Genomic DNA, 27,164 nt, shown 5'->3' with positions numbered 1-27,164 from the left:
GAGGCACGACGTACTAAGTTGTCGAAGATGTAATAGGCAAGGCTTCTTTTTGGGTTCGGGGTACAGCTGATGTTACATGGGTCTTTACCTTGTTGGTTCAAGTACAGGCAGAATGACTTGGAAAAAGAAACAATGGGGATCTGCAGATGACTGACACAAACGAGCGTGAAACAATAGAGGGGGACTAAGTGGTCATGTGTTGCAGTATTTATGTGATTCACAATTACGTCTCCACTCAAAGGCGTGCTGAGTTATTTTGGTAGTTTGACATGGCCTCCACTAAAAGAGATGGCTCAGTGGCCCGTGCATATTCCCATCTCCAGGCTTACTACCTCCTATGACTCCAAGTCGCAGGGCAACAAAGAGTTAGCATTAGGCTTTGACATTGTGTTAAAGTTAGTACAATGTAGTGAGTGCTACGCCATCCAACGTCGCTACCCTGTAGCCGTAAGGTTGAAATGTTCGTTAACTTAATACCAGCTACCTCCGGTGAGGGTTACAATAACTAACTTACAAGACGGAGCACTTGCAGCTCTTCTCTATAACTTAGACAATCTATTTTTCTTTAATATTTGATTGTAAACTCCTTTCATACCTAAATTGTGGAGTCGCTATTGGGGAGGTTAAAGTCATGACAAAGTACTAAGGCACATACACATACATACAAAGGCAGGGCCCGCTTTAGTGCATTTTTAGCTCCAACTGCCTGGGGCTCTCTCTTACTCTGTGTGTTATATCTCTTTCTACACGCGCTCGTCACCAATCACAAACCTATCTCCAACATCAACCAACATCATGGCCGAACCATACATCAAGCAGGACCCTCACATCAAGGCCGATCCCGATGCACCAGCGGCGGAGGAGGATTTATACGAAGATGCTGGCGACCTCGAGTTTTACGACAAGAATGCTGGCGCTTTCGAGACGCTTTACCTAGCTCGCGTTCCTCGATACATGTGGGAAGCTTGGTACAAGCTCACCGAACGACTGGGTGACGACGACGAGATTCAAATTGGCACTCTGCGAACATGGACCAACCAAAAGCCAGATGGCACCTCGGATGTACGTTCTTGACCCCGGCAGACAAGAAAGGCATGATGATGGCATCATACTGACACAAAGGATAGACCAAACTTCGTATGCTTCTCTCTGCCAACTGCCCCGAGCACCAGACGCTGCCTCGCGAATACGACCTCGAAGTACTGGAGCCCAACGTTAACAATCACTTCATCTTCAGTGAAGAGGATTTGCCCGGTTTCAAGGCGCGCAGTAAGGCGCGACAGGATGCTGCCGCTGCCGGCATTCCCGCCTCATTGCTAAGGCAGAGACAAGCCAACAACGGATCAGATCGACCGACGTACGACCGCAAGAGCCGATACCAGCCATACTACCGAAAAGCTGTTCCTAGTAAGTGCGACTGTTGATGTTTTGTGATAGACCAAAGAATGGATGGTTAATCGTTGCCACAGAAAGGACAAAGATCTTTGGCAAGGTTCATTATGACGTTCGCGTGGAACCTCGTGACATTAGGGAAGAAGAGCGACTGCTTCAGCAGAAGCTGCTAGAGGCAGATGGAAACAAGTCCAAGCTCCAAATCATCAGCCAAAGCGCAGCATCATCCATTGTCGCTCCCGGAAGCGCAGGTGCAGTCAGCTGGGGTGGCAGTTTTATCGTAAGTTTCTTTTTTCGGTCTCTGATTCTGATTCAAATCATACTAACGACATTTATAGAAAAACACTGCATCTACAGCCAAGCCGAAGAAGGGCGAGGTTTTCAAGGCCGCTCGTATTCCAGAAAACCAGCTTCTGGATCTTATCTTCGAATGTTTCAGACAGTATCAGTATTGGTCCATGAAGGCGTTGCGCCAGAAGCTTCAACAGCCTGACCAGTACCTGCGCCAAGTGCTTGAGAAGATTGCGGTTCTCAACAAGAGTGGTCGATTTGCCAACCATTATTGTTTGAGTGACGCTTACCGTGACAAGGGCGGCGCAGAGGCCCAGGAAGCTGCTGCCGAGCCCATGGACGACGACGATGATGACGAAGAGATGGAAGACGTGCTGCCAGCAGCTTAGTATCCACGGCTCCTCCACCCCATTGAGACCTAGGAAACGACAAAAAAGGTAGAATTTGATTTAGAGAGTCAAGTGAAGGACATTATTTAATGCGGTGTTGCAATGGATTCAAACAAGGATAGGGTTTTTAGAGCATGATACCCTTTTAGCCTATAGATTACCAGAAGTAGTCAATTGTTCAGCGGATTTCCTTTTGCTCTTGCGGTTCACTTATCACTGTTGTCTTGTATCCAGCTTTCAAGCTGTTTAGCTACACAACAGTAGGAAGCTTGGCCAAGCTACTGTTGTTGCTTGGTTGCTGTGATCCACTCACTGTCACTATTTCGAGAACAACTACGTAATGATCTTCCCCGCAATAGGTAGCTAAGGTAAGGTAGCTTTCTTTAGTACTAATAAGACTTGAAACTGACCAGAAGTGCCTTGCAAAAAGCCAAAATAAGATTGAGTCAGCTGCTGGTTCACAGTGAAAGGTTGCTTTCCAGAATCTTGACTCCAATGCTTGTGCTCATATCTCTTCTCCACTCGTTGATCATCTCGGCAACTTTGCTTACAACAACCTCAACTCAAACCCAAGACTACCTTTGCAACTCTTCCTGTTACAAGATGCATCTGGTATTCGACTTTGACGGAACAATCACTCAGCAAGACTCGATCGGGGAGCTTGCCCGCTCAGCTATCGAGATACAGCGGAACAGGAAAGGCCACGATCTCCAGGCTTCATGGGACCAAGTGGTCCAAGCCTATGTTGCCGATTACAGACACTATAAAGAGAACCACCCATCGCCAGAGGATACGCGGATATGCATGGATCAAGAGTTTGAATTTTTGTCTGGAATGAAAGACGTGGAGGAGGCATCGTTGCAGCGTATTGCCGAGTCACAAATCTTCGAAGGCTTGGACGCTGAGACGCTGTCGCAAGCGGGAGCCGACGCCGTTCAAGCTGGAAGGATAAAGATCAGAGACGGTTTCACTGAGGTCATGAAATTAGTGGCGGATAGGAACTGGCGCGTGAGCGTTATATCGGTCAATTGGTCCCGTTCCTTTCTTCGAGGTGCTCTATTGCCACACGCGCTCGATGTCATTGCCAACGAACCAGTCATGGACGGAACCATCACCGGACCCGAGTTCTTCAACGGACGAATGACAAACGCAAGAGAGAAGAAAGAGGCCCTGAAGCATCTTATCAAAGAGAAAGACGGGAGAGTGATTTACTTTGGGGATTCGACAACGGATATGGAGTGTTTGCTCGCGGGAGGGGTTGTGATATCGGACGATGAAGAATCTTCTTTGTTGAAGGCGTTGAAGAGAATCAAAGTCAATGTCCCACATGTTAGTGACAAGAGAGAAAGAGACGGTAAAGTGAAATGGGCAAGAAACTTTCGTGAAGTGTTGGATAGCGGACTGTTGAATGAACAAGCATAATAGTTCGTACCAGACAGTCAAAGGACTCCTTGTCTTTGTGAAAGACTTTAACCTTTAATAAATTGTCCCTCTTTGTTTCTAAATTAAAGTGACATTAGTTGTCCGCACATATTGAACAATGCTCAACATGCATGAATTCGAGCACGGATGAACCTTGTGATCTGTACAGCAACGTGAGCTGTTCACGCCAGTGACGAAGCTAGTGCAAGAACACATTAACACTGAAATGAAATTCGTGTTGACAAAGTAAATATCCGGGCAAAAAGAAACGAGGTTCTCCTTGTACAGATGAATGAGTCCAGTTTGCTTGTTGATGTGACTGCCTGTACATAAAGAACATGACCTCTTCACAAGAATATGGTTTCTGTGAACACCAACACAGACCAACCCTTCACAATATTACCAGATGGTATAAAAGAAAACGATACAATGCTCGATTCTCTACTATATTCCGCCCTCTCCAACAGATACCGTTACGGAAGAAACCAGTACCCGCCACTATTGCTAGTTACACCACCACCATCTCCGTCGATCAGCCGCCAACATGTGTTTATACGCCCGAGTCGTCTTCATCTGCGCCCACGAGCGCTGGGGTTTATGTGTGAAGAAGTGCCAGGTCGCCGAGGACTTTCAGGCAAACAAAACCGACCAAGACTGCTTGGTAAAAAGCCCTCACGTGCCTACATCGCGAAAGTTGCAGAGAAAGTGCAACAGATGTACCACGATGGAAGACAAATTCGGCCAAGCTAAGAAGAGCATCGAGGATGTTAGACTGGCATTGAAGAAGATCAGCGAGGAAAAGGTGAAGAAGGAGATTGAAGAAGGAGGCAAGGCGAGACCGGCTGTGGGAGTAGATTGTGGTCATGAGCTGGAGGTTATCAGTGAGGAGGATGAAGAGACTGGGGAAGAGTCTGAGATGGGAGATGGATCTTCCTCGGCGAGTGGTTCATGTACATGTTAGATATTGATGACGAGGATACGGATGTATTTTGTTGGTTTGGTTTGGAGGATGGAAAGGAGTATCGATACCCTGGATTACATAGAATTGAATCTCATTCATCATCAGTCACATAACAAGCTGATGACAAAACCGACCAAGTTGATTATAGCCCAATGTGAATATTTGTATTAATTCGTATGTATCTCAATGTTGGGCAGCAAGGCTGTACAGTTTGATAACTTTTCGTCTCAATCCAGTTATGAGTGCGAAGAAAATGAGTCTCGTGATGTTGGTTCCATGGATTTCAACGTCAAATGTCACTCTACCAAAGCCTGCGCCTCAGTTGAACACCCCGTATTTACGCCCGAGATAAACCCAGAACGGCAACTCGCTTACAGAAACAACAAGTTCTCCATATCTTAGCCAATTAGTGTACAGTATGTCACTGCTTCTTGATCTCATGGGGAATCTTCTTTTCTTCCCCCGGATCTAGTTCGACTCAGCCACCGCCGTTATGCTCCGATCCCCCGTCCCCGGGTGGGTCTACCTGTCATGACCCCGGAGGTTCTATCGCCGTCCTATTCGCCGACCCGATGTTATTTGACAGATCTCTGGGCCGTGGAAAGGAACATGAGACGTTCTAGAGTCTCTTGACGATTCAAAGGATGGCCCCATGACGCTTCTATGCGTTGCCTGAACTCATGGGGGAATAAGGTCGGGCTCCCAATGAACCAGGCACCCTGGCAACAAGTCTCTTGGCAGTCAGCTTGAGAGGAGAGACAATTCACCAAATTTCATACATAACAAGCTCGACCCGCCGCTGGACGAATAGTGTCTTTTCATTACATGCAGTTGGAAAGGAGTTCACGTACCTTGTCCGCTTATATCGATCCGTCCCCCCCACCGACATTACAGACAGTCCCAAGCTTAACTTGACATCCTTTAGTCAAAGATTCTCATGAACAGCGACTTCTCGACCCCGTTCAAAAGGGTCGCCGTTCTTCTCAAGTCCCGCAAGACTACGTTGTCCATCTCGGGCGGCGGCGCGAAACCGCCCTAATGGGGCTCGTTCACCACGGCTTAAATCTGTTCAACTACGACCAAAAGGTCTGTTCTAGCCAAGTCTTGATCACGGGCAACGACACTCCATCAAACATTGAGTACGATGAGTATGTTGTTTACAAACGCCCTGAAGAGTCTGGTCCTGCACATGCATCTGCGCCTGCGACTCTGAGTCATCCTTGGGCACAAGACGATGAGCACATCACTCATCACTTTACCCGTGATGACACTCCGGGAACTACCATCTTCGATCTAGCATTTCGTCATGGATATATGCTTGACCGAGAAGTTAGTATAGCTACAACAGCAGATGCGAAACAAGTTGACTAATCAGTTTCAAGGGCACTTTTCGAAAGCCAGACGCCGATGAAGCACCTTCAGCTGGTATGGAAGGCCGAATTCGCAGAGTGTAAGTCCCACATTTTAATCACAAAATACAATTCTCTAACTATTCACAGTATTTGCTTCAAGCGCAAAACCATTTACGATGGTAACCGCGAGATTCTCAGCATGACAGTCAATGACCTTGCGGCCATGAACCTTCACCCTGCCACTCTCCAGTACTCAACCCGTACCACCACAGAATCAAGATTCTGGTCCAAAGATAGATCTCAACTGAGTAAGTTCACTTGTAATTGTACAGAGAATATCTTCCAACGACGTATCCAGGCATCATTCTCGCGTTTTCAGAGATGCCAAAGACACCTTGTGACTTCCTTTCCATGACATACAATGTTAGTGAACGCTCTGCAACTATCCTGGTTCGTCAGTCATGGGAGCCAAGACGCCACAACATGGACGACCTCGACGAGTACGATCATCGTCTGGAGTCATGCAGAACCCATTGGGCGCATCCTCTCATCACGCCAGTGGTGTTGCTTCAAGTACAGTTCATGCGATGCGAAGAAGCTGTCAGCGAAAACAACTCCAACGTAGCCCATCTGGAATACGACGTCAGCAACATTGCCGGTTTCGACGCAACAGACACTGGAAGGCGTCTCAGCAGGACCTTTAGCAACGGAAAGGACGGAGAGAGGATTGCATGGGGTCCCATGACTATGACGAAGCTCATGAAGAGAGCACACGAAGTTCTCAAGGATACCATCAAGCTTCTCGACACCATTAGATGGATGGAGCGAGCTATCAAAGTTCTGATACTAGCTGGCGACGAACTCAACGAACGAGTGGGAAACAGCTTATGTTTCGGCCAGGATCTTAGCATGCTGAGTCCCAACATCATGGACCCTTCAGGAGGACCGCCTCCAGTAAGTCCGGTTCTTCCACCCAGGCAGCTCCCCAAGCTTCAATTCCCAGACGAGATCACGGATGGCGATTCTTTGGGGCCCCATTGGCATGAGATTAGGCAGTACCTTGATGGATTGCTGCGTCTGTGTATGGGCCTTGAAACTGATAGACGTATGTCAGAGGCAAGATGCCGTGCTCAAATCGATATGGTAAGTAACAATCACCTCTGTTTTCTTCCAAATGACAAATACTCATTACATACTACAGATCTACAGTAAGATGGCACAGGAAGACAACATTTTGAATGCTCGAATGGCTGTAGCATCCTCCCGTGACAGCTCTTCCATGAAGGCACTGGCTGTCATAACTGCTATCTTCCTCCCCGGCGAGTTTCTCGGCACGCTCTTCGGCATGTCCATGTTTGACTGGCTCGGCCCAGACGAAGAAGGCGACGACGGCGCGAACCCCATGACCGACGCAGTGAAAGTAAATCGATTCGGGCAGAATTTCTGGTACTACTGGGCCACCGCCGTACCCCTTACCATCACGATTCTCGTCGCATGGCGAGTTTGGTGGGTTAGTCAGGACCGCTACTTCCGACGCCATCTATCACAGGAGCTCAGCGAGGAGAGATACTGGACTGCTGATGGGAAACCTCGACAGCTTGAACGTAGTTTCCTCTGGGACTTCTTTTATCTTTCCGCAAGGCGGGATGAGAAGCCGCGTGCAGTGGTAGCGGAGGAACTGGCTGAGCTTGAGACTGTCAAATCTACTATGAAGGAAGGCTACAATGGGGGGCTGCCTCGGACTACGAGCGTGAGGCAGAGGCAGATCCTCGAGACGAGGAAGTGGAGTCTTCATCAAAGGGGGGCGAATACAGTTGTATAAGTCACCGGGTCTGTAGATGGAATGTTGATTTAGTAGAACACAATGTGTGATGTTTATGAGTTTGCGATGAGATATAATTAGGATACCTCGAAGTTCTGTACTTGTTATTTGCAAATTGATATATTTACTTTGGAACGTTATGCTGCTACGAGCGACTGAGATACTGCACAGCTCGTCCACAATACAATGCAAGACTCTTGAATCGATCAGTCACATGCTGTTGGTAGAGAGTACTTACACCACCTCAACTTGGAATGGCCCATTGTAAGTAGTCTACCACATGGCCCCTCTTGCGTATGACGATCTGAGGCATTGATGAAACGATATGGCATGTATACATGCAACAGTGACATCAAGTGATGTTTTTTAAACTGGTAGTTGCATACTACTCTATGAAAAGAGCTGTGTTTCGTGCCTCATCCATACATGACAGAAGCTGTGCATAACTAAAAGACGGGGAACTGGGGGCATGACCGATGTCTTGTATTAGGGATAGACAGCAGAGTTTTCGATGCAACCAGCCGATCGGAGGGTTTCTGAATCACAAATTGTGGGCAACTGGAATGCTGATTGCCAATTTGGGCGCCATTAGAGGGCATCGCGATGGCTTCACTAGTCTAGTCTCAGGGTCAGCCATGGTCTAGTGATCTGTCATCACCGTCGCTAGTCCAGCCACAGAGCAAACAGCATGGATCAGAAACAGGCAACAAAAGAACATGAAAGAGAAAAAAGTTTGTTTATTTCAAATCATCAACGCTTGGACGTTGTGGAAGAGGCAGAGTTGGTTGTGGTATACGTCCAACCGGTTGATACCGTTGACGAATCCAGAATGAGCCTCGGCGACGCCTTTGCCAACGTCTGGTTTCTGGATCATGATCTAGACCCTTGAAACTCGGTGTCTTTTGTTTTCTCGGGATTGTCTTGTTGGAGATAGAGACATTACTGCCAAGTTGCAAGTGAATCATTGAAGGGGGTTTCTGCGCCCTTGACGTAGCGGGAGCGCAAGGGAACCCTCAGACATTGGACGGGAGCGGCGTCTCACATGCCCTGACAAGGGCCGAGGGAAACAATGGATTGTTTTTCCCTTGTTAGACTCTAATATTTAGACAATAAACAACTTGGCGATTATCCTTCAACTCTACCCTTCTTGTAAGTACGATCAATGAGTCAGCAGCCATGAATATCGAATCAGGCAGGAACGAGTAACGGGCCAGGAACAGGAACAGGACAAGATTGGAAGGTGCATAAATCGATTTAACGGAAGGAGGCTTGCGCAGGAACGACTGCCACTACTTAACTACTGCACCTAATTCAGGCAAGTCCACCTAACTCTATCATTCCATATCACCACCACCATCACTCACCACGCACTAACACCAGACTCGCCCAAAATCACCAGTATTAGGCGTATAGAGCTTATTCGAAGCCCAATCAAAATCTATTCCTCCCGTCTCACATCTCAAAAGTTCTGCTCAAGTCTTAAACTCTGACCATCCTCTCTAGTGTCATCATGCACTGGTTCCAGACACTAAGCGCATTCCTCGTCAGGGTCCCAGGACATACCAATTCCACGTTTTTAGGGGCTTGTGGCGCTCAATAAGCTCAAAGACCTTCATCTTCATGTCTCATCCGGCGTCGAGACACCCTCAATCCAGAACGGAATCCCCTAGATGGGGGGTCCAACGATGCTTTCCGTAGCATGCTTGGGCGTCATCTTCCCAGTGATACGCGTCCAACATACGCTTTCGTCAACATGCTATACTCCTTCAGGGTCGATTACTTATCTTCAACCGACATAGATCAAGTGGCGTCCCTTCATAATGTCCAATGTAATAAATTTGCCTCGATTCCCGTGTCTCACACTCTTGGCTCCCCTTCTCTTCCTATTGATTTCACCCTTGAGCCATTCCTTTCCCATCATTATCCAACCAACGTCATTCGTTCCTTGCAAGTCTGCTATCTCATTCCCTTATAGTACAGTGTGTTCTCATCATCCGGTTCCGTCACCCTGGTTTCTGTCTCACTACCAGCCTGCCTTCAGTATCTTGTCTTAGCTTAAACTCCCTCACAAGACTGTTGGACCCCTTGAACCACTTTCTGAACACTATCTCATATTTCACGAGGTGTCACTCTTTTACAACCACCTTGTATCATTTGCTTATAAGAAGCATTGATACTTACTTAACTTCTATTTCGACCTGCCCTCACTATCCATCATACAGACCTCCACAAGTCTGAGAACTATTACACTCAAGGACAGACCTCTTTTACCCAAGACTATTCGAGTATCGGATATGCTCAACCAAATCTTTCTCATTGCGCCTCTCTTGGTGCAAGCAGCCTTGGCTGTCCCGTCAGTGGAACCCAGACACCAACACCTTCATGGCCACATGGAGCACTCACACGGTACCAGGACCACTATGTCAACTGCCGTCCGTCGTCAAGTAGAACAAACCATCGAGGCAGTGCCGCAGTTCATCCCACCCAAGATGCCTTATGCGCTCAAACCTCAGACCAGGGTAACCAAGCCTACTGCTGCAGCTAGTAATGACGACGACGACGACAATACAGTACCTGGGTTCATTCCGCCCAGGATGCCCTTCAACTCAAAGGCTGTTCAGCAAAAGTCGACCAACGAGCAAGCTAGCCCCCAAAGGCTCGCCTCAGTTGCCTCCGTCAACAACAAGAAAACGACTGCAAAAGACACCAAGGATACAAAAGACAAAATGGAAGCAAAGGAAACAAAAGACAAAAAAGACTCAAAGAATACCAAGAGCACTAAAAACACTAAAAACACCAATGCTCAAAAGCTTGCACAAGTTCAGGAGGACGATGATGACAAACTGCCTACTTTCATCCCCCCTCGATCACCTTTCCGAGGTCTCAAAAAGCCTCAACCAACCCAAGCTGTCCCTAGAGACACGGTTCCCGAATTCATTCCTCCCAGAAACCCTTGGGCTCAATCCAAGTTCAACACACGCTCAACAGACAGCGATGACCAAGATGATCCTGAAGAGACTGATGCCCCTGACTCTGATCAGAGGGCGTCTCGAGTCGATCTTCTGAAGCGTGATGGCGAAGATGAAGACGATGAGTATTTTCTAGAGGAAGGTGATGACGAGTTCAGCCCTTCGGACTTCCCCAATCTTGGTGAACCCGAAGATGATACTGTTGATGCTTCGGATCAACACTCCCAGGACACCCCTGCTGCCAACATGTCCAAGCAGCAGGGAGATCCTGAGGAGGGAATCAACGTTCAGGGTGAAGAGAACACCAAGAACTACTTCGGTGGTAACTTCGATGACGATGACGCTGAAAACACCCCCGCACGTCTAGAGGCCCGGGGTGTTGCAAAGCGCAACATGCTTTATTTCACGAACTGGTGAGTTCTTGTACATATCTCGATCACTAATGGGTACTAATAATGAAGAACTAGGGGTACTTACGAGGGTTTCAATCCCGAAAACCTTCCGGTAAAGGAGATTACGCACGTACTTTACTCCTTTGCCAAGGTAAATGCCAAAGATGGGACAGTGTGAGTATATATCAACCGTTCAATTAAGGATTGGCCACTAATAAAAAGCCAGTGAATCATCGGATCCTTGGGCAGACGTACAAAGGACATATCCGGGCGACAATGGAGGTGGTGGAAACAACGCATATGGATGTGTTAGGCAGCTGTACATTCTCAAAAAACAGAACCGCAATTTGAAGGTAGTTTTACTACAAAAACGCCAATATCTTAAAATGACAATGCTAAGACGTATAAACAGGTGCTGATTTCAATTGGTGGCTTTGATGGAAGTCCAGCACTCGCCTCTGGCGTGAGTACTCAGAATGGCCGAAAGCGATTCATCTCGACTGCCATCAAGTTAATCACCGACTGGGGATTTGATGGGATCGATGTTGACTGGGAATACCCGGTCAACGCCCAAGAGGCCCGGAACTATGTCCTGATACTCAACGGTCTTCGGAAAGCTCTCGACAAGTATTCACAGGACTACAAGCTAAACTATCGCTTCCTGCTCACAGTTGCCTCGCCCGCGGGCTCAAGCCATTACAACACTATGGATCTCAAAAAGATGGACCCATGGGTTGATGCCTGGCACCTCATGGCTTATGACTACGCCGGCCCATGGGATTCTACCACTGGCCATCAAGCGAACGTCTTTGCGTCCAGGAAGAGCCCCCTAGCAACAAAGCTGAGTACTGATGCGACTCTTAATGACTATATCGCTGCTGGAGTGTCTCCCAACAAGATTCATCTGGGTATGCCTCTTTATGGCCGTTCCTTCGCTAACACAGCTGGTCTGGGCAAACCTTACGATGGCGTTGCCGGCTCTCCTGCCAACCTAGGGGTCTACCTTCTTAAAGACCTGCCTCGACCCGGAGCAGTGACTACCTACAACGCAGATCTCATGGCCAGCTACACATATGATAGAAAGAAGCGGGAGCTTGTGACAATGGACGATCTCAAATCAGCTCAAGCTAAAGCTGGCTATATCAACGAGCGGAATCTCGGTGGAGCTTTCTATTGGGAAGCCAGGGGTGACAGATCTGGGTCTGCAAGTGTTGTTGCAGGAGTCAGTCGCACCCTTGGCACACTCGAGAGAAGCAACAATCTTCTCAAATACCCTACGAGTATTTATGAAAATATTCGGAACAATAGGCCTTGATATGGCGTAATGCGCTAGCCATTTCCTTTGTACACAAACTTTGTACGGATATCTGGTAGGCTTGGAGTCTTGGTTCGGTTTTCATTTGTCAACTTTGTCGTTATGGGATGTGACTGGGATCTTGTCACTTGTAGACTATAGATAAAAAAGCCCTCGTTAGATAATGATATACACTCGTTCACTGCACAACTTTCTATTTGCAATCCAAAATGTGAGGTGTACAAGGTAAAAGGCCAAGTAATAAATAGACCAAGGCCCAGCCAGCATGAACATACTTGTCAAACTTGGTGATACTGTATTCTGGTATTATCATTCTTTGAACTATTTCCACTGCTCCTAGTCTACAGCTCTTTCTACACCTCGCAGGCAAGGGGGTAGTCTGGCGTACTACAGCCAGCCTCGATGATGGAAGCAAGTATCAAAACTCTTGCAAAAGAATCACAAGTCCAGAAACCAACCTTTGTCGAAGAGAAAAGGGAAAGATTACAAAAAACTCCTGTGATAACAAAAGACGCGCCATTCTCCGACGTCTTGACCCATTTCCCAACTTTCCTTTCAACACTCATCCCCTTCCCCCTTTTCCGCCGATTGCTTCCCCTTATCACTGATATGAGGCCGAGGGCATTTCTACATGTCCTGAGGAGTACCGGAAGTATCGACGCCATGGAAGGCATCACCGAACGCTGAATCATCCATGTCCATGCTTAGATCGAGGCCTTCGCCCAACTCGCCTGCAGAGCCGTCTAGCGTTGGGCCATCGAAGCCGGCGAGAGCATCGCCTGCTGAGTCGAGGTCGCCCAAGGAGCTGAAGTCGTTCTGATCAAAAGAGACGGAGCCTCCGGGTGTTCCGGCGGCCGGTGTGGCGCCGGCAGAAGCGGTCTTTGCTACCGACCTGGTGGCATCAATTCCTGGCGCGACAGGTGTGTTCGCGTTGACGGAGGCGGTGCCAGATCCAGGCTGCTGGTCAGCCTGTTCGTTTGACGGGCCATCCTTGGGCACGACCACCCAATCTCCACTGCCAGTTCCTTGATCGGGGGCTGTAACATTCGAGTCCTTGAGTTCTTGTGTTCCGCCCATGGTCACGTCACCAACGACAGGAACGGGTGCAGTGTTGGCGTTGGAGGGAGTTCCAACTCCAGATTGATTAGCTGATGCTTGGGGCTGGGGAGTTCCAAAGGCGTTCAGGGGTGTAGAGGTGGAAGTGTGCATCTGGTCTAGCAGTCCAGCAACAGTGCCGTCCATATCGATGTCAGACTCGCCAATCATGATACCACTGTTCTGCGAGCCCGACTGCGAGGGCTGGCGGGATAATTGTGAGGTGCCGGCCTGGGCGGGCTCTGGTGCTGGTGGCTGATAACCTCCATCTTGGACACGAGACACCGTCGGCTTGGGTTCAACCTTCTTCCCAGTGGCATTCTCAACCTCAGATACTATCTCTTCGACTGTTTTCGTGCTCGTGGGACGAGGGGCAGGATCCTCATCATTGGGGTCGACCTTGCCCTCAATTCGCCAGACCTCTGTACCTGTGCCCTCAGTAACATTTCGAAGTTCCTTCTCCTTGGTGTTGAGAAGGGAGTTCTCCTTGAATTTGGCGAGAGCTTTGGTATGATCAGCCTGCATCTTCTCGATCTCGGACTTGGTAGAATCGATATGATTGTTAACTCGCTTTCGGAATTCTTCGGCCTTGTCAGGGTCCAGGCGGCCAATGTAGGGCTTTTCAGGCCCTGATGTGAAGGCCTCAACGCCTTGAGCCGGAAAGATTCCATCTGTCAGCGACGCTAATTCGCCCTTGAAACCTAGGTTGAGATCGGCTGGGGTGATTTGGCTTATACGGTAAGGAGACGAGAGGATTTCCTCCATCCACTCGTGGTTCTGTTGGTATCGGCTCAATGAAATCTCTCTCGGGGTGAGATGATCAAACATATCACCTCTGGAGACATCTTCTTCGTCATCAAAAGCGGCATCTGCCTGCGGAGCTCCTGGTAGAGGAGCCTGACCTCCCTGGCTCGCTGCGTGTCTTGGTCGCTTGGCAGGAGGACCCGGCGTAGGTTGTGTGGGATATGCCATTTGCTGAGGGACACCTCGGGGGGCCATTTGGGGAGGCACTGGCTGCCTTGTGAGATCTGGCAGCTGGGGCCAGTTGACCCGGTCGGACAACATAAACTCCTTGCGACGAATCTGACCAGCACGTTGCAAGAAATGACGCTGCTGCATAATATTGTTGACTCTTTCATCGAAGGGAATCATCGAGACAGGGACTCTGTCACTGGGATCGGCAGGCCCGTAATGTACGATAAACAGACCGACGTCTGGTTGAGGAGGGTTGGGGTGGCCAGGGATTGGGACCAAGCGGCATCGTCGACGGGCGTGGAGAGCGTATTGTTCACCAGGGAAGTAGCCGGCCTTTTGGTAGTAAATTTCGAGCATCTGCATAGATTTAGTATCTGGCCTCCTCATCGTATCATTCCATTCGACCTTACCAGTCCATTACCCAGGTCATGCTTGTAGACCTGCTCTGGGGGAGCCCACACATAGCCATCTGTCGCGAAATTGGTCCCCAAGCGTTGAAGAGGCTGCCAAGTCAAGAGTATTGTGCCGTCGGTGGGCTTGTCGAGATATGTCCAGAAGAAAGGTGCTCGGTCTCGCGCGACTTGTGGTGCGCTCATAAGCCACTTGGCAACCTCGTTCAGGTCAAGCCGGGGCATCACCGGGTATCGAAATGACGAGATGAGATGAACATGGGGCATCTATAAACCTGTCAGAGGGATATCGCGACGATATTTTCCATTGTTTCGCGCGCTAGGCAGAACATACGAGTTCCTGGGGAACGCCCTGGCTGGGATCTGGTTGAGCCATGCTGGGCGAGTGTCGCGATGGACAATTGCTAGTGTGCCGGTGTCTCTAATTACGCGATTAATTGTCTGTAAAGCTGCGCGTTGCAAATCCTTGCCCGTATATTATTGCTGATGAGGCGATTGAGTTCAGAAGATAAGTGAATGACGTGGCGCAGTCAACGCTATGATTTGCGATGAAGTTGTTTGAAGAGTGATGCCCCTACGCGGCTCCAGACTTCTCGCGACAAGGCTGAGAGAAGATAACTGGCCAATGAGAGTGACGTTTATGTGATGAACAAGAGTGGGTCTCTTAACATTCACGTTATGATATCAAGATAAGTAACATTCTGACATCAAACAATCGAGTCTTTTCGAATACCTATTTAACAAGAATATCTCAAGATAGCTAAAGTATTATGTGTTCCCCATAAATTACCGCTCGAATAACTTCTGGTTTGTTACTGTTGTATTTGCGGCGGTGCACTATCAATCATGATAAAATAAAGAGCCATGACCACAGGAATTTATCCCCAGAAGTACAACAGTAGTTTCTGTTTTATAATCTTTAGATCAGACATCACATCACTTTTAACAAAAATCGCAGATATTATTTGACTTATTTTTTTATATTCTTCTGTTGGGATTCTAAATACGAATCCGAATGTCATCACTGAACTTTCTAAATCCATACCAACTCATTCATCATTATCCTTGCAGCGCCAGCGATATTCCTGCGTTCCTAATCACAGATATTTTTTTATAAGACGCAGCTATCGAGCTTCGTACGGCCCGACGGTATTCATTTCTCAACCTATCATGATTCCTTCTCTTTACCTTGAGCCGTTTAAGCCTGGTAAGTAGAAGCGGAGACGTTACCTCCACGACCAGTCCAGTTGACGTGAATGTCCTGGCCGTTGGGGTACTTCTCGCTGGCGTGCTCGGGCTTGATGCGGAAGGTGTGGGCACCGAAGTAGTCACGCTGAGCCTGGAGAAGGTTGGCGGGGAGGTCCTTGGTGCGGTAACCGTCGAACCAAGACAGGGCGGTGGAGAAGGCGGGAGTAGGGATACCAAGAAGGGCGGCCTTGGCAATAACGTCTCTCCAACCGGGCTGGGCCTTGTGGATGGCCTTGTTGAAGAAGTCGTCGAACAGGAGGTTCTGGAGGTCAGGCTGGCTGCGGTAGGCGTGGGTGATGTCCTTGAGGAAGACGGATCGGATGATGCAGCCACCTCGCCACATAAGGGCGATGGAAGGCTTGTTGAGCTTCCAGCCGTACTCGCGGGCGGCCTCCTGCATGAGCATGAAGCCCTGGGCGTATGAGATGATCTTGGAGGCGTAAAGAGCCTGCTCGAGATCGTCGATGAACTGCTTCTTGTCACCCTCGAACTTGGTGGTTCGGCTGACGAACTCAAGCTTGGTGGAGGCGGTGGCACGCTCGTCCTTGATGGCGGACAAGCATCGAGAAAGAACAGACTCAGCAATCAGAGTGACGGGCATGCCGAGATCGAGAGCATTGACAGCGGTCCATTTGCCGGTACCCTTCTGGCCGGCCTTGTCGAGGATCTTCTCAACGAGAGCTGTGTCATCGTCGTCGTTATAGTACATGATATCACGGGTGATCTCGATGAGGAAAGAGTCCAGAACGCCCTTGTTCCACTCGGCGAAGACGTCGCCGATCTCCTTGCTGGAGAGGCCGAGACCACGCTTCATGATGTCGTAAGCCTGCAAGGTATGAGGTTAGTACCATATTGCATGATCGGGGCATTTTGGGGAAGGCGGGTTTGTTTACCTCGCAGATGAGCTGCATGTCACCGTACTCAATACCGTTGTGGACCATCTTGACGTAGTGACCAGCACCCTCATCGCCAACCCACTCACAGCAAGCATCACCATCGCTCTTAGCGGAGATGCTTTGGAGAATGTCCTTGATGTAAGGCCAGGCCTCCTCGTTACCACCGGGCATGATGGAGGGGCCGTATCGGGCACCCTCCTCACCACCAGAGACACCAGAACCGACGAAGCGGATGCTCTTCTCGGCAAGGTACTTGGTGCGGCGGTTGGAGTCGGGGAAGTGAGAGTTACCACCGTCGATGATGATGTCGCCGGCGTCAAGGAGAGGCAGGATCTTCTCAATCCACTCATCAACAGCCTTGCCAGCCTGGACAAGGAGCATGATACGGCGGGGAGACTTGAGCTTGCTGACAAACTCCTCAACGCTGTGGGCGCCAACAATTGACTTGCCCTTGGCCTCGTTCTCGAGGAATCGGTCGACCTTGGAGACGGTTCGGTTGAAGGCGCAGATGGTGAAGCCGTTGTCAGCCATGTTCAGAATAAGGTTCTGTCCCCTGTGAAGCGTGTAAGTACGATTTGTTGCTGGCTGGGTCAGACTTGGGTTTGGAGTTTACTTACATGACAGCAAGGCCGATGAGACCCAGATCCGCACTTGGAGCATTGTCAGCATTTGTTGCATTTTGGTTCGCATTAGAGCTTAATGGTGAGGTGGAAGAAGTGTGTTGTTGTTGAGGGGCGCCCAGGTTGAGGTGAGCGAGACGAGCTCTACCCCAAGAAAAGAGCATGAGCTGCGTTCATGATGGAGATGAGGAATACCATCCCATCCACCGCATTACTCCATGCGAACCCCCATCATGGCGATTGCTTCATTATCTACTTTTTCCCTCAACCAGCGCCCGGAGCGCGCGGGAATGAGAGAATGAGAGCATCGCCATGAGAGAGATGTTGGAGGGGTGGTGGGGTAATGTCAAGAGGCAGGGAGAGGGGAGCTTCAAACTTACACAGCGCCAGACATGATGGGCTATATTATGTGATGGAGGGGTATAGGTGATGGATTGGAATGAAGTCTGTGAGGATGAATGAAGAAGAGGAGGAAAAGAAGAAGGAGAAGGTGGGAGGAAATGTAAAGTTCAAGTACTGCTGTACGGATACAGAACCTGGGTGGCCTGGGGGGACTGGGCCTTGGGACCGATGAATCTGATGGATGTTGTCACACCCGTGCGAAAGTTGGGCACTCGGTACCTTGTCCGCAAGCATGGGAGCATCAATAAAGGTACTACTGGACCACCTTTTTTTTCTGCGACCGCTTCGCTCAACTAAGCAACAGCTCAAACCCAACCCAATACAATTGGCATAACGCCAAGAGTGGTGGAGAATCCGCCTTGATTGGCGGGGCCTTTGCTAGGTAAGTGCGTATCGTCATCGTCACTCCTCCCTCGTCACTGCGCGGTGCGGCCGAGAACGAACCTGATGATGGATGTTTTGATCCATGGCATTTAGATTGATTGTCAGTACTGGTGTTGTGTCCTGGCTACCTCAGTATCGAGTCCTGTCTTTTCCTCTATCGATTGCAGATTTCATGAGGGGTCGTGACTGTACATTATCAATAATCTTCCTCATCATTATTACCAACTTTACTCATACGGTTTAACCAATTGTACCTACCTACACTTTCCAACTCAAACTTTTGTTCAATTCCTCAGCAGCCATCATGATGACTGAGAACTGATACCCCTCCACTCCCTGTGCTTGCATACTGTTTCTCATTGGTCAATCACCTCTGGTGGGGGTCCATCAACCAACGGACGGACACCAAGTTCCAGAGATGGTTTTTCCCTCACAACATTTTGGCGGTATCAACAGCACTGGAAACAAGCCCAGCATTTACCCCTCCAGGTCCCGGGCCCCTCTGCGGCCCCTCAGCTCCAACGTTATGACGACTCTGCGGTGCTGCTGCGGTCTTACCCCCAAGATGAACCCCAAAGCTTACCAAGATTTTTGAAACCGTGACACAAGCAATACAAATCTCGTACAAACCGAGCCGCATATCAGTTTTGGTCTCGCCTGCTATCCGTGGCTTCCGTTGGGCAATCCATCATGCAAAAGCATCAACCCTGAACCTTCTCACTCACTCGTTGCTACGGATGAGATAGCTTCCAGCCTTCTTGCTCTTGCTCTGTTCATGCCATGTTGTCCAAGCCCGTGTTGGGGTCCACAGTCTTCCGGGCCCCGTGTACTTACTGCCGTGCCAATTGACTTACTTCTCCATCGGACAATAAACCGAACCCCAACGCGCTTTAGCCTTCGCAAACCCGTACCGATGCCCCCGAAAGGCGGATACAAACAAATGGAAGCCCAAAGAAAAAAGGCCGCAAAATAGGACTCAGCCATCAGCCAGTACAGGTGCACTCTCAACCCAGGTGTACGCTCACCTCGACTCAGCCTGCCCGATTTCTAGTTACTCCACCGGACATTGGTCCGGCAACAGGTACGACGGCGCGGTATAAGCGCCGAATTCAATACCTGGACAGTCCAGCCTCGCTAGAGTCCGAAGTCGCTCATGACGAAACATACAAGAAACTCACTCATGGATATCCCAGAACGGGACAGCCAAGCGAAACATGCCTCAGCTCTAATCCATCTACTTCCGCGGCGGAACCCCCAAAGGCCGTCTTGGGTATAACTAACAGCCCAGAACGATATCTTTATGCCATTATGCTCGCCTGACAATCTCGAATGTTGATTGACTCGGCTCTTTCAAATGCGAAACCCCAGCAAACCGTTGCGCATCACTGCGTCTGGATAATCATGTCTCAGGTTCCGTTGCATCGGTTCGGTCCAAATTAGCCGCCAGCTTCTGCCGCCCAAGTCGGCTCGATAACGGATCAATTCCATCCTTTTAACCTCATCCCATGCTCAATAGAAATTACGGATCGATATCCAGACAACTGACTACCACAAGGTGCGGATGCGCCTTTTTTCTCAAGTCGATCGAAGCTTGCCAAACCTGGACATACAATCATCGTCGACCCCCACACACAGACGAATAAAGCCATGTCTGTTGATTGATGGACAAGAATCAAAACTGTCATATTGTCAGGTCGCTCTGTTGTCAACAATGACCGTGTGTCGTTGAATGGAATCTGTGGTTACAGAAATGGCGCATGATAAGTACAATGATGAGATATCCAGATCTCATGCAACAGCGCCACATGCTATACCTCCCTTATCCACAAATTCACGCCTAACTTGAAAAGACTTGTCGTGTATCATGTGGTGCTTATTTCTCCGCCTCTGAAATATTCTAAAGTGCTCTGATGAAACTTTTCTCAAAGGGTTGAGGCTGATGTATAAGCCCGTCCGTGGGGGTTAACCTAGACTATCAAGGCTTGATCTTTCTGATATCAGAAGCCACACTCCACAGTAAAGTAAGTCAAACAGGAAGGCAGGTCAGAAAACAAAATGCCCAATTACGATGGGGTGTTTCACACCCTGAAATTTGCATCCTGTTATTTCTAAAGTAACTCAAGTCCATAAACATTGAGAAGTTATGATAGCTTGGAACAAGAGCACGTGATCATCAATCGGGTCCACTTATTTACCTAGATCGCGATAGCAAGGCTGAGGTAACCCAAAAAACAGGTAGCCTTGTCAAGATCCATTTTCTTCAATTCTCATCCAACCACACCATCATCACCAGAATCGCGATACATCGTCACAACGCGCGCGCTATCAAATCTTTCGGCAACAAACTGTAGACGCTACTGAGAAAACTCTGGAAGGAGGAACTTTGAGCAGAATTTGGCTCAAGGTACGTTTTTGCGCAAACACTACACCGCCTTCTTTATTCATCATGTCGTACCCTCCCCCTCCAGGCATCAGCAACAGTTCTCTTCCACCGAGACCTCCCGCCTCCAAGTCAGGCTTCAAGCCCGCTTTCTCCTCCTCGGCACAGGCCGCCTCGAAGCCTGCGTACTCCAACGCCCCGCCGACCTACTCCGGCCCTTCGAGTTACTCAGCTACCGCCGCTCCTCCCACAGCTCAGTATGGCCCGTCATACTCATCCTACCCGACTACCGCTCCCGGCGCGGTGAGCTCAGCCGCGGCATACTCGTACCCTCAACAACCCCAGAGTCACGGTCCACAGAGCTACGGCGCACAAAGCTACGGACCTCAGAGTTACGAACCGCAAAGCTATGGCGCAGCACCTCAGATTCGGAATCCTTTCCCTACGCCAGGTACAGCCGGGCCAGAATACAACCCGGAGATGGCCGCACAGATAGCTCAATGGCAAAGCGCATACTCGAGTACTCCAGTAGATAATAAGGATAAGACTGTCGGTCCTGCAGCACCTCGAACCGATGCGCAGTCTTCCGCCGCAGCAGCAGTGGCCACCGCTGCAAACCAGGAGCGCAAGAAGACGGTCGTTCGTGAAGGCGGCGGCAAGAAATGGACGGATGACAGCCTTCTTGAGTGGGATCCTGCTCATCTGCGACTCTTTGTTGGTAACCTCGCTGGCGAAACCACCGACGATGCTCTCCTAAAGGCCTTTTCGCGCTGGCAGTCTGTGCAGAAGGCCCGTGTCATCCGCGACAAGCGCACATCTAAATCCAAGGGCTACGGCTTTGTCAGTTTCAGCGATGCTGATGATTTCTTCCAAGCCGCCAAGGAGATGAACGGCAAATACATCCAAAGTCACCCCGTGACAGTTCGTAAAGCCAACACTGAAATCAAAGTGGCCAACGTCAAAGACAAGGATAGGAATGGAAAGAAGAACAAGAACAAGAAGGGTGGCCACGGCAGCCATGGCGGTGGTGCTGGCTATGAACCAAACTTGGGACCCCAAGGTAGTAGTGGTGTAGTCAAGCCTGGTCAAAAGACCAAGAATGGTCTCCGACTGTTGGGTTAATATATGTCTTTTTGGCCGGGGAAGTTCCTTCCGGTGTTTGGTGTTAGAAGTATGTATAATGTTCGGCATACGTGCATCAGTTCAGGGCTGGGTTGATACATGACTGTATGCAAATCAGCTAATCAGGTGGTAATATCATCATGGCAATTTAGTGCACTGACATAGCTATTCAAAATTACAAATACATTATGAAATATGAAATAGCCTGACAACGATGCACCAACCTGAAATACTTATGACTTATGAGACATGTTGAGGTAGTTTCTATATGATGCTATGGGTTACTCATTGCCCACTCCCAAGCATGCATGCACTGCACCATCTCAGATCCTGAGAATGAGCTATTATATATAAACCTTTTAGGACTGTTTTTACGTTCAGGAACCAGGTTACGGTCTCAACCTTAACCTTTTTCTCAACGTACAAGTTTCACAATGTCCTGAACCGTATGAAGAGGATTTCAGACTGTTTTCGCACCCCGCATACCCTACAGTCCCTCGGCTATCTGGAAGTAGGTCTCATAAGTTTGATGTTTGATTATCATGTTACGACAGATCTGCCTCGAGGCTCAGTCACACTATGCTTCTGAACAATTGCGGATTGACCCGGCCCCCTAGGATAGTTATCGCAACCTCGTTGTCATAAGGGAACAGGACGTCGCGTGTCGCAAGGGTATTGTCTGACGGGTTGGTGATTAGGTGAGTTCATTATGCAATGTGCTGTGCGGTATTTGATCTTCTGTATTGGGAGGCGACAGATGGGAGGATATCTAGAGAAATACTTCATATTGAGGGAGTCAATGATAAATTACTTGGCCGGCAGAACAAATACGACCTGGCAGCGGATTAAATACAAATGCATAAGGGCTCCTCTAGGCTGGCATAAATTGACTTGACAATTTCGTATTCCTCTGCTGTGTAGGTTTTGTTGTTAAGACTCGGCCATATCCCCTTGAGAACTCAGCCACTGCTTACTACACAGAAGGTTTCAACTTGTTCAAAATTTGCTCTAATAACAAGAGCTTCGATGCGAAGTTCCATGTCCAGTGCGAATGTCTCAGGTCACTGTCATTGGTGGACCGAGAGCTTGGGTCCGGCGTCGACGGGAACGCCCTTGTTTGTCTCGGAAGAGACCCTCCCTCATGGGCCTGTAAAATTCAGGGACAATGGCTGCAAGCGTCTAGGTTTCTAATTTGGCGGTACTATTATCAGCAACACTGGAAGGTTACTCTCGCCAAGGACTTGAAATGCCGTCTCCCGGAGGCAGCATCGTTAGTTAGGATTTAGGTTGAAAAGGGGGTTTCCTGTCAATAATTTTAGTTTAAATCAGGAACTCTCAGAGCATCAAATGAATATCGTGTTGAATGAGTGCTACCTTCATGTCTAGTGCTTGGACTTTATGCAAGATCAAGCCCCATCGGATACGAGCTGGGAGTGGGAGACCTCCCGTTGCCCCTGGATTAGCGGGTCGGCAATTCAACTACAAGTTGTCTGATCGTGTTTTCAATGCCAAGGTACTCCGTACAACACAGGATAATAAAGATTGAAATCCTGCCACGAAACAATTCACAATGATCTGCTATATAGACCAGCAAACTTCCTAGCACTGACTCGGGGGTTGCACAAGCTGGAAAATGTATCACATGGACACTTGTGAACAGTGCACACGTGCGCGAACTTGATCAGCAGCGGATCGTTGTCGATTGAGGATCGTTAGTATTGACATAGACATGCGCCGCTTCCTTCTTAGTCCATTGCATCTGACGAACCACTAACTAAGACATCTCTAGCTGCCGAAAATGATGCAACACCCGCAAAGGGTTCAGTTGTCCTTAATTGAGTCCTACTGATAGTTTAACAGTTTACTGTAGCAAAAATGTGCTTCAAATCATAAACAATGTACATAGGTAGGTAGATAGTAGAGTTAGATCTTGGCCAAATCTCGTCAAACTCAATGTACCCATATATCGGTGGTCCAAGAAACACCGCTGTTAAGAATAGAACTTACACGAGATCTTCATTCATCAAGAAGGATTTCTTCCATTGCGTTACCGCTCTTCTTACCTACTACGGGAGCCAGTCATGCAAAAATGCACTGCTGATTGCACCTTGAAACAGGGTCCTTGAACCAATCAGTACCTTCATTTGAAACTCAAATGCTGTGTCGCGTGCAGCTGGATGCAGTGCGCCACGGGGTTCCTTGTTGCCGCCAAGAAGCCGAATACCGTCCAAGGTCCACTCCGTATTTTCCGCTGCTGGGTTAACTGATTCAAAGTAAAAGGGAAAAAGGGGACCAAGAAATTTCTGAATATTGATGTAAAACGAGCTGAGGGCTTGTTGGAGAGAGTCCATGGCATTGGAAGTTGTACAAGATGGAGGTAAGTACTACCTGCTGCGTACCTCATACCTTGCCAAGTTTTTGAGGTTCCCGGCATGGAAGGTGCCATCCATCCAATTCAGAACTGCACCTGCACTATCAACGTCAAGAGATTCAGGTCAGTGGCCACCTACTGTCACTGACACTGGCGCTCTAGGTCTCTCGGTGCCCGCTTAGAGGGCTCCCAACCCACCCAAAAAAGGCCCAAGACACGGCACTACGGTCCCCTACCATGACGGCCCCGACTTAAACTATTACCCTAATCGGCTTAGCTACTCCGCCTTTTCTAATGCACTACTGTACGAATGGAGTCCTTGCGACCACCTAAGCCAGCCAGAGATCGACCAACCCAACCTGACTGTTCATTACCATCACCTAACTAACTAACTGATTGACTTATGAAAGCCCCATCCTATCCCCTGCTCTAGTCCGTTCTTTCGTCCCCATCATGACCGCTCTTCCTTTACGATCTCATCCTGTCTCCTCTCCGTCTCCCTCCTCATCCTCTTCCTCACAACCGCTCCCTTCATCCTCGACACGCCCTCCGGCTCCCGACTCCCCTGAACGTCTTCTCATCGACGACTCTCTACCAGTATCCAACTCAACTCCTCTGGAAACAGGAGCAGAACCATCATCATCCACAGCAAGGGTAGCTTCAACATCGAATCCAGGCGCAAGCGGAGGAAGCCAGACAGAAGCTGGCCCATCTCGCGACCGGGTTGCCAGATCAGTCAACGAAGAGGACGAGAGCGAAAGCGACTGGGATATAGAGATGGAGCCTATTGCAGGACACCGGCGACGGCGGAGTAGCCACAACATGGCCGTTCGGCCAGCCGGATCACCCAGCCGACTTCGTGAAACAAGCCGCGGCCCTGTACCCGTCAACTCGACAGTCGAGCCCAAAATATCAGAGGAAAATCTAGATGCGAACGGCTTCGCGATCCGCAAAGATGAATCAGGCGACGACAGCTTCACCGACGAAGATTTACAAGACGACGAAGAGACGGGCTTGACCCGTAAGGATAAGCAAAGGCGACAGAAGAAGCGCAGCAGAAATACCCAACTGGACCAAAGAATCGTCAGGGACAAGAAGGATATCTCAAAAGAGGAACGTAAAGAAGCAGACAAGGCCGTTTTCAGGAGCTTGATTGTTAACCTGGTCCTGATTCTCTTATGGTACCTCTTTTCGTTATCAATATCGATCGTAAGTTATTTCGCAGATTCCTTTTTTATTTTATTTTCTGGAGTACTCAATGCTGATGTCGCTTACAGTACAACAAATGGATGTTTGATCATGACCGTCTGAATTTCGCTTTCCCTTTGTTTACAACCTCTATGCACATGGTAGTGCAGTTTGTGCTCTCAGGTCTAGTTCTGTACTTCATACCCTCTCTGAGACCAGGATATGGTGCCCATCAGGCCGGCGTTCACCAGTCTGATCTGGGGAGATCAAGACACGATGACGAGCCCAAGTCTTACGGCATGACCAAGATGTTTTACCTCACCCGAATTGGACCCTGCGGCGCAGCGACTGGTCTTGACATTGGACTTGGCAACACCTCTCTCAAATTCATCAGCCTTACGTTTTACAGTATGTTGGTCCCAAAGATGTTTCCTTCTACGAGTTGCTAACGGTTCTAGCTATGTGCAAATCCTCTTCACTCGCTTTTGTCCTTATGTTCGCTTTTGCCTTCCGTCTCGAAACCCCAACATTGCGTCTCATCGCCATTATTGCTACCATGACAATGGGTGTTGTTCTCATGGTGTTTGGCGAGGTCGAATTCAAGGCTGGTGGCTTCGCTCTCGTCATCTCAGCCGCCTTTTTCTCTGGTTTCCGATGGGCATTGACCCAAATCCTGCTTCTTCGCAACCCTGCGACCTCGAACCCTTTCTCCAGTATCTTCTTCCTCACTCCTGTAATGTTCCTCGTTCTTATCTGCCTCGCCGTGCCAGTAGAGGGAATCGGAAACCTAGTTGAGGGATACAAAGTTCTGGCCAACGAATGGGGCTATTTCATGGCACCTCTTTTCCTACTTTTCCCCGGATGCATTGCCTTTTGCATGACGGCCTCCGAGTTCGCCCTGCTGCAGCGCACTTCTGTCGTCACCCTCTCTATTGCCGGTATTTTCAAGGAAGTTGTCACTATCAGTGCGGCTGCCCTTGTCTTTGGTGACCGCCTGACGCCTATTAACTTCGTTGGTCTTCTCACAACCATGGCCGCCATTGCCGCTTATAACTACATCAAGATCAGCAAGATGCGTGAGGACGCGCAAGAAAATGTCCATGGCCGACATGCCGATGAAGACGAACCTGGGTCTCCCGGAAGCCAGACCAGCGGAATCATCGACCGTGATGGCGATACAGATGCGGAGAACACTGGCCTTTTGCGTGATAGCATCGACCGCCTTGATATTGACGAGCCGGGTCCTGCTACGGCCAGCGAACGTCGCTAGGACCGAATACTTATTTCAGCGATACAATTTCCTTTTGAATATCATCGCCTATATATAACGACTCTATAGGCTGGTTTTTTTTTGTCATACTGGGTGAGAGTCGACACAATGGCTCCATATCTTTTTGTCTTAATGTAACATAACAACGGTTATAACAGGCGGCGCAGGGGAAATATTGTTACTTCCGTACATAGCGGATATTAGAAGAGTAGAGAATGGATATCTATCCTATTGACTTTTTTATCATCCAACATACAAGTCTTTCAAATATACTCAAATGTCTTTAACTCTAAGGGTAATTTCTTCTGGCCTTGCTGCGCATATTCTCTAGGAGAAGTGGAACGTAAGAATTGGAATTCATATCTGGAACTACCTACCCGATAGGGTCCCTGCCTTTAAGACCAGTGAAATAACTGGCTTTCGTTTAGGAAGTTATCGAGTCATTGTGAACTTGGCGATATTATGTGTTCTCAATTGACCGACTGCACTCCGTACTAC

General features: G+C 48.9%; 11 protein-coding genes across 11 annotated transcripts; 9 read left to right on the top strand and 2 right to left on the bottom strand.

The window, feature by feature from the left end:
• Positions 1-491: 491 nt before the first annotated feature.
• Positions 492-2,256, top strand: FGSG_01116 (uncharacterized protein). Its single transcript, XM_011318581.1, has 4 exons — positions 492-1,062; positions 1,128-1,407; positions 1,470-1,672; positions 1,731-2,256. The coding sequence occupies exons 1-4, from the start codon at positions 796-798 to the stop codon at positions 2,070-2,072; spliced, it is 1,092 nt and encodes a 363-aa protein (XP_011316883.1). The 5' UTR covers positions 492-795; the 3' UTR covers positions 2,073-2,256.
• Positions 2,257-2,486: 230 nt separating this feature from the next.
• On the top strand, positions 2,487-3,587 carry FGSG_01115 (uncharacterized protein). Its single transcript, XM_011318580.1, has one exon. It carries the CDS (start codon positions 2,568-2,570, stop codon positions 3,492-3,494), a length of 927 nt encoding a protein of 308 aa, XP_011316882.1. The 5' UTR covers positions 2,487-2,567; the 3' UTR covers positions 3,495-3,587.
• Positions 3,588-4,038: 451 nt separating this feature from the next.
• Positions 4,039-4,455, top strand: FGSG_01114 (uncharacterized protein; the record flags this gene model as incomplete). Its single annotated transcript, XM_011318579.1, has 1 exon — positions 4,039-4,455. The coding sequence occupies one exon, from the start codon at positions 4,039-4,041 to the stop codon at positions 4,453-4,455; it is 417 nt and encodes a 138-aa protein (XP_011316881.1).
• Positions 4,456-6,290: 1,835 nt separating this feature from the next.
• FGSG_11905 (uncharacterized protein) lies at positions 6,291-7,629 on the top strand (the record flags this gene model as incomplete). The annotated part of the gene is made up of 3 exons (XM_011318578.1): positions 6,291-6,761; positions 6,911-6,950; positions 7,064-7,629. 3 exons carry the CDS (start codon positions 6,291-6,293, stop codon positions 7,627-7,629), a joined length of 1,077 nt encoding a protein of 358 aa, XP_011316880.1.
• Positions 7,630-10,019: 2,390 nt separating this feature from the next.
• On the top strand, positions 10,020-11,168 carry FGSG_11904 (uncharacterized protein; the record flags this gene model as incomplete). Its single annotated transcript, XM_011318577.1, has 2 exons — positions 10,020-11,011; positions 11,066-11,168. The coding sequence occupies 2 exons, from the start codon at positions 10,020-10,022 to the stop codon at positions 11,166-11,168; spliced, it is 1,095 nt and encodes a 364-aa protein (XP_011316879.1).
• A 312-nt stretch (positions 11,169-11,480) lies between these two features.
• On the top strand, positions 11,481-12,457 carry FGSG_11903 (uncharacterized protein). Its single transcript, XM_011318576.1, has one exon. The coding sequence runs from the start codon at positions 11,697-11,699 to the stop codon at positions 12,303-12,305; it is 609 nt and encodes a 202-aa protein (XP_011316878.1). The 5' UTR covers positions 11,481-11,696; the 3' UTR covers positions 12,306-12,457.
• A 475-nt stretch (positions 12,458-12,932) lies between these two features.
• Positions 12,933-15,161, bottom strand: FGSG_01112 (uncharacterized protein; the record flags this gene model as incomplete). The annotated part of the gene is made up of 3 exons (XM_011318575.1): positions 12,933-14,732; positions 14,786-15,052; positions 15,120-15,161. The coding sequence occupies 3 exons, from the start codon at positions 15,159-15,161 to the stop codon at positions 12,933-12,935; spliced, it is 2,109 nt and encodes a 702-aa protein (XP_011316877.1).
• Positions 15,162-15,741: 580 nt separating this feature from the next.
• FGSG_01111 (6-phosphogluconate dehydrogenase) lies at positions 15,742-17,997 on the bottom strand. The gene is made up of 4 exons (XM_011318574.1): positions 17,930-17,997; positions 17,547-17,579; positions 16,927-17,482; positions 15,742-16,859 (listed from the first exon to the last, which is right to left on the bottom strand). Exons 1-4 carry the CDS (start codon positions 17,941-17,943, stop codon positions 15,984-15,986), a joined length of 1,479 nt encoding a protein of 492 aa, XP_011316876.1. The 5' UTR covers positions 17,944-17,997; the 3' UTR covers positions 15,742-15,983.
• Positions 17,998-20,781: 2,784 nt separating this feature from the next.
• FGSG_11902 (uncharacterized protein) lies at positions 20,782-21,837 on the top strand (the record flags this gene model as incomplete). Its single annotated transcript, XM_011318573.1, has 1 exon — positions 20,782-21,837. The coding sequence occupies one exon, from the start codon at positions 20,782-20,784 to the stop codon at positions 21,835-21,837; it is 1,056 nt and encodes a 351-aa protein (XP_011316875.1).
• Positions 21,838-23,215: 1,378 nt separating this feature from the next.
• FGSG_11901 (uncharacterized protein) lies at positions 23,216-23,676 on the top strand (the record flags this gene model as incomplete). Its single annotated transcript, XM_011318572.1, has 3 exons — positions 23,216-23,350; positions 23,424-23,504; positions 23,587-23,676. 3 exons carry the CDS (start codon positions 23,216-23,218, stop codon positions 23,674-23,676), a joined length of 306 nt encoding a protein of 101 aa, XP_011316874.1.
• A 985-nt stretch (positions 23,677-24,661) lies between these two features.
• Positions 24,662-26,666, top strand: FGSG_01109 (uncharacterized protein; the record flags this gene model as incomplete). The annotated part of the gene is made up of 3 exons (XM_011318571.1): positions 24,662-25,417; positions 25,486-25,804; positions 25,855-26,666. 3 exons carry the CDS (start codon positions 24,662-24,664, stop codon positions 26,664-26,666), a joined length of 1,887 nt encoding a protein of 628 aa, XP_011316873.1.
• Positions 26,667-27,164: the final 498 nt, after the last annotated feature.

Source organism: Fusarium graminearum, chromosome 1 (genome assembly GCF_000240135.3).
Source record: "Fusarium graminearum PH-1 chromosome 1, whole genome shotgun sequence".
In the NCBI taxonomy this organism is placed as follows: domain Eukaryota; kingdom Fungi; phylum Ascomycota; class Sordariomycetes; order Hypocreales; family Nectriaceae; genus Fusarium; species Fusarium graminearum.
This window is presented reverse-complemented; position numbering and strand designations above follow the sequence as displayed.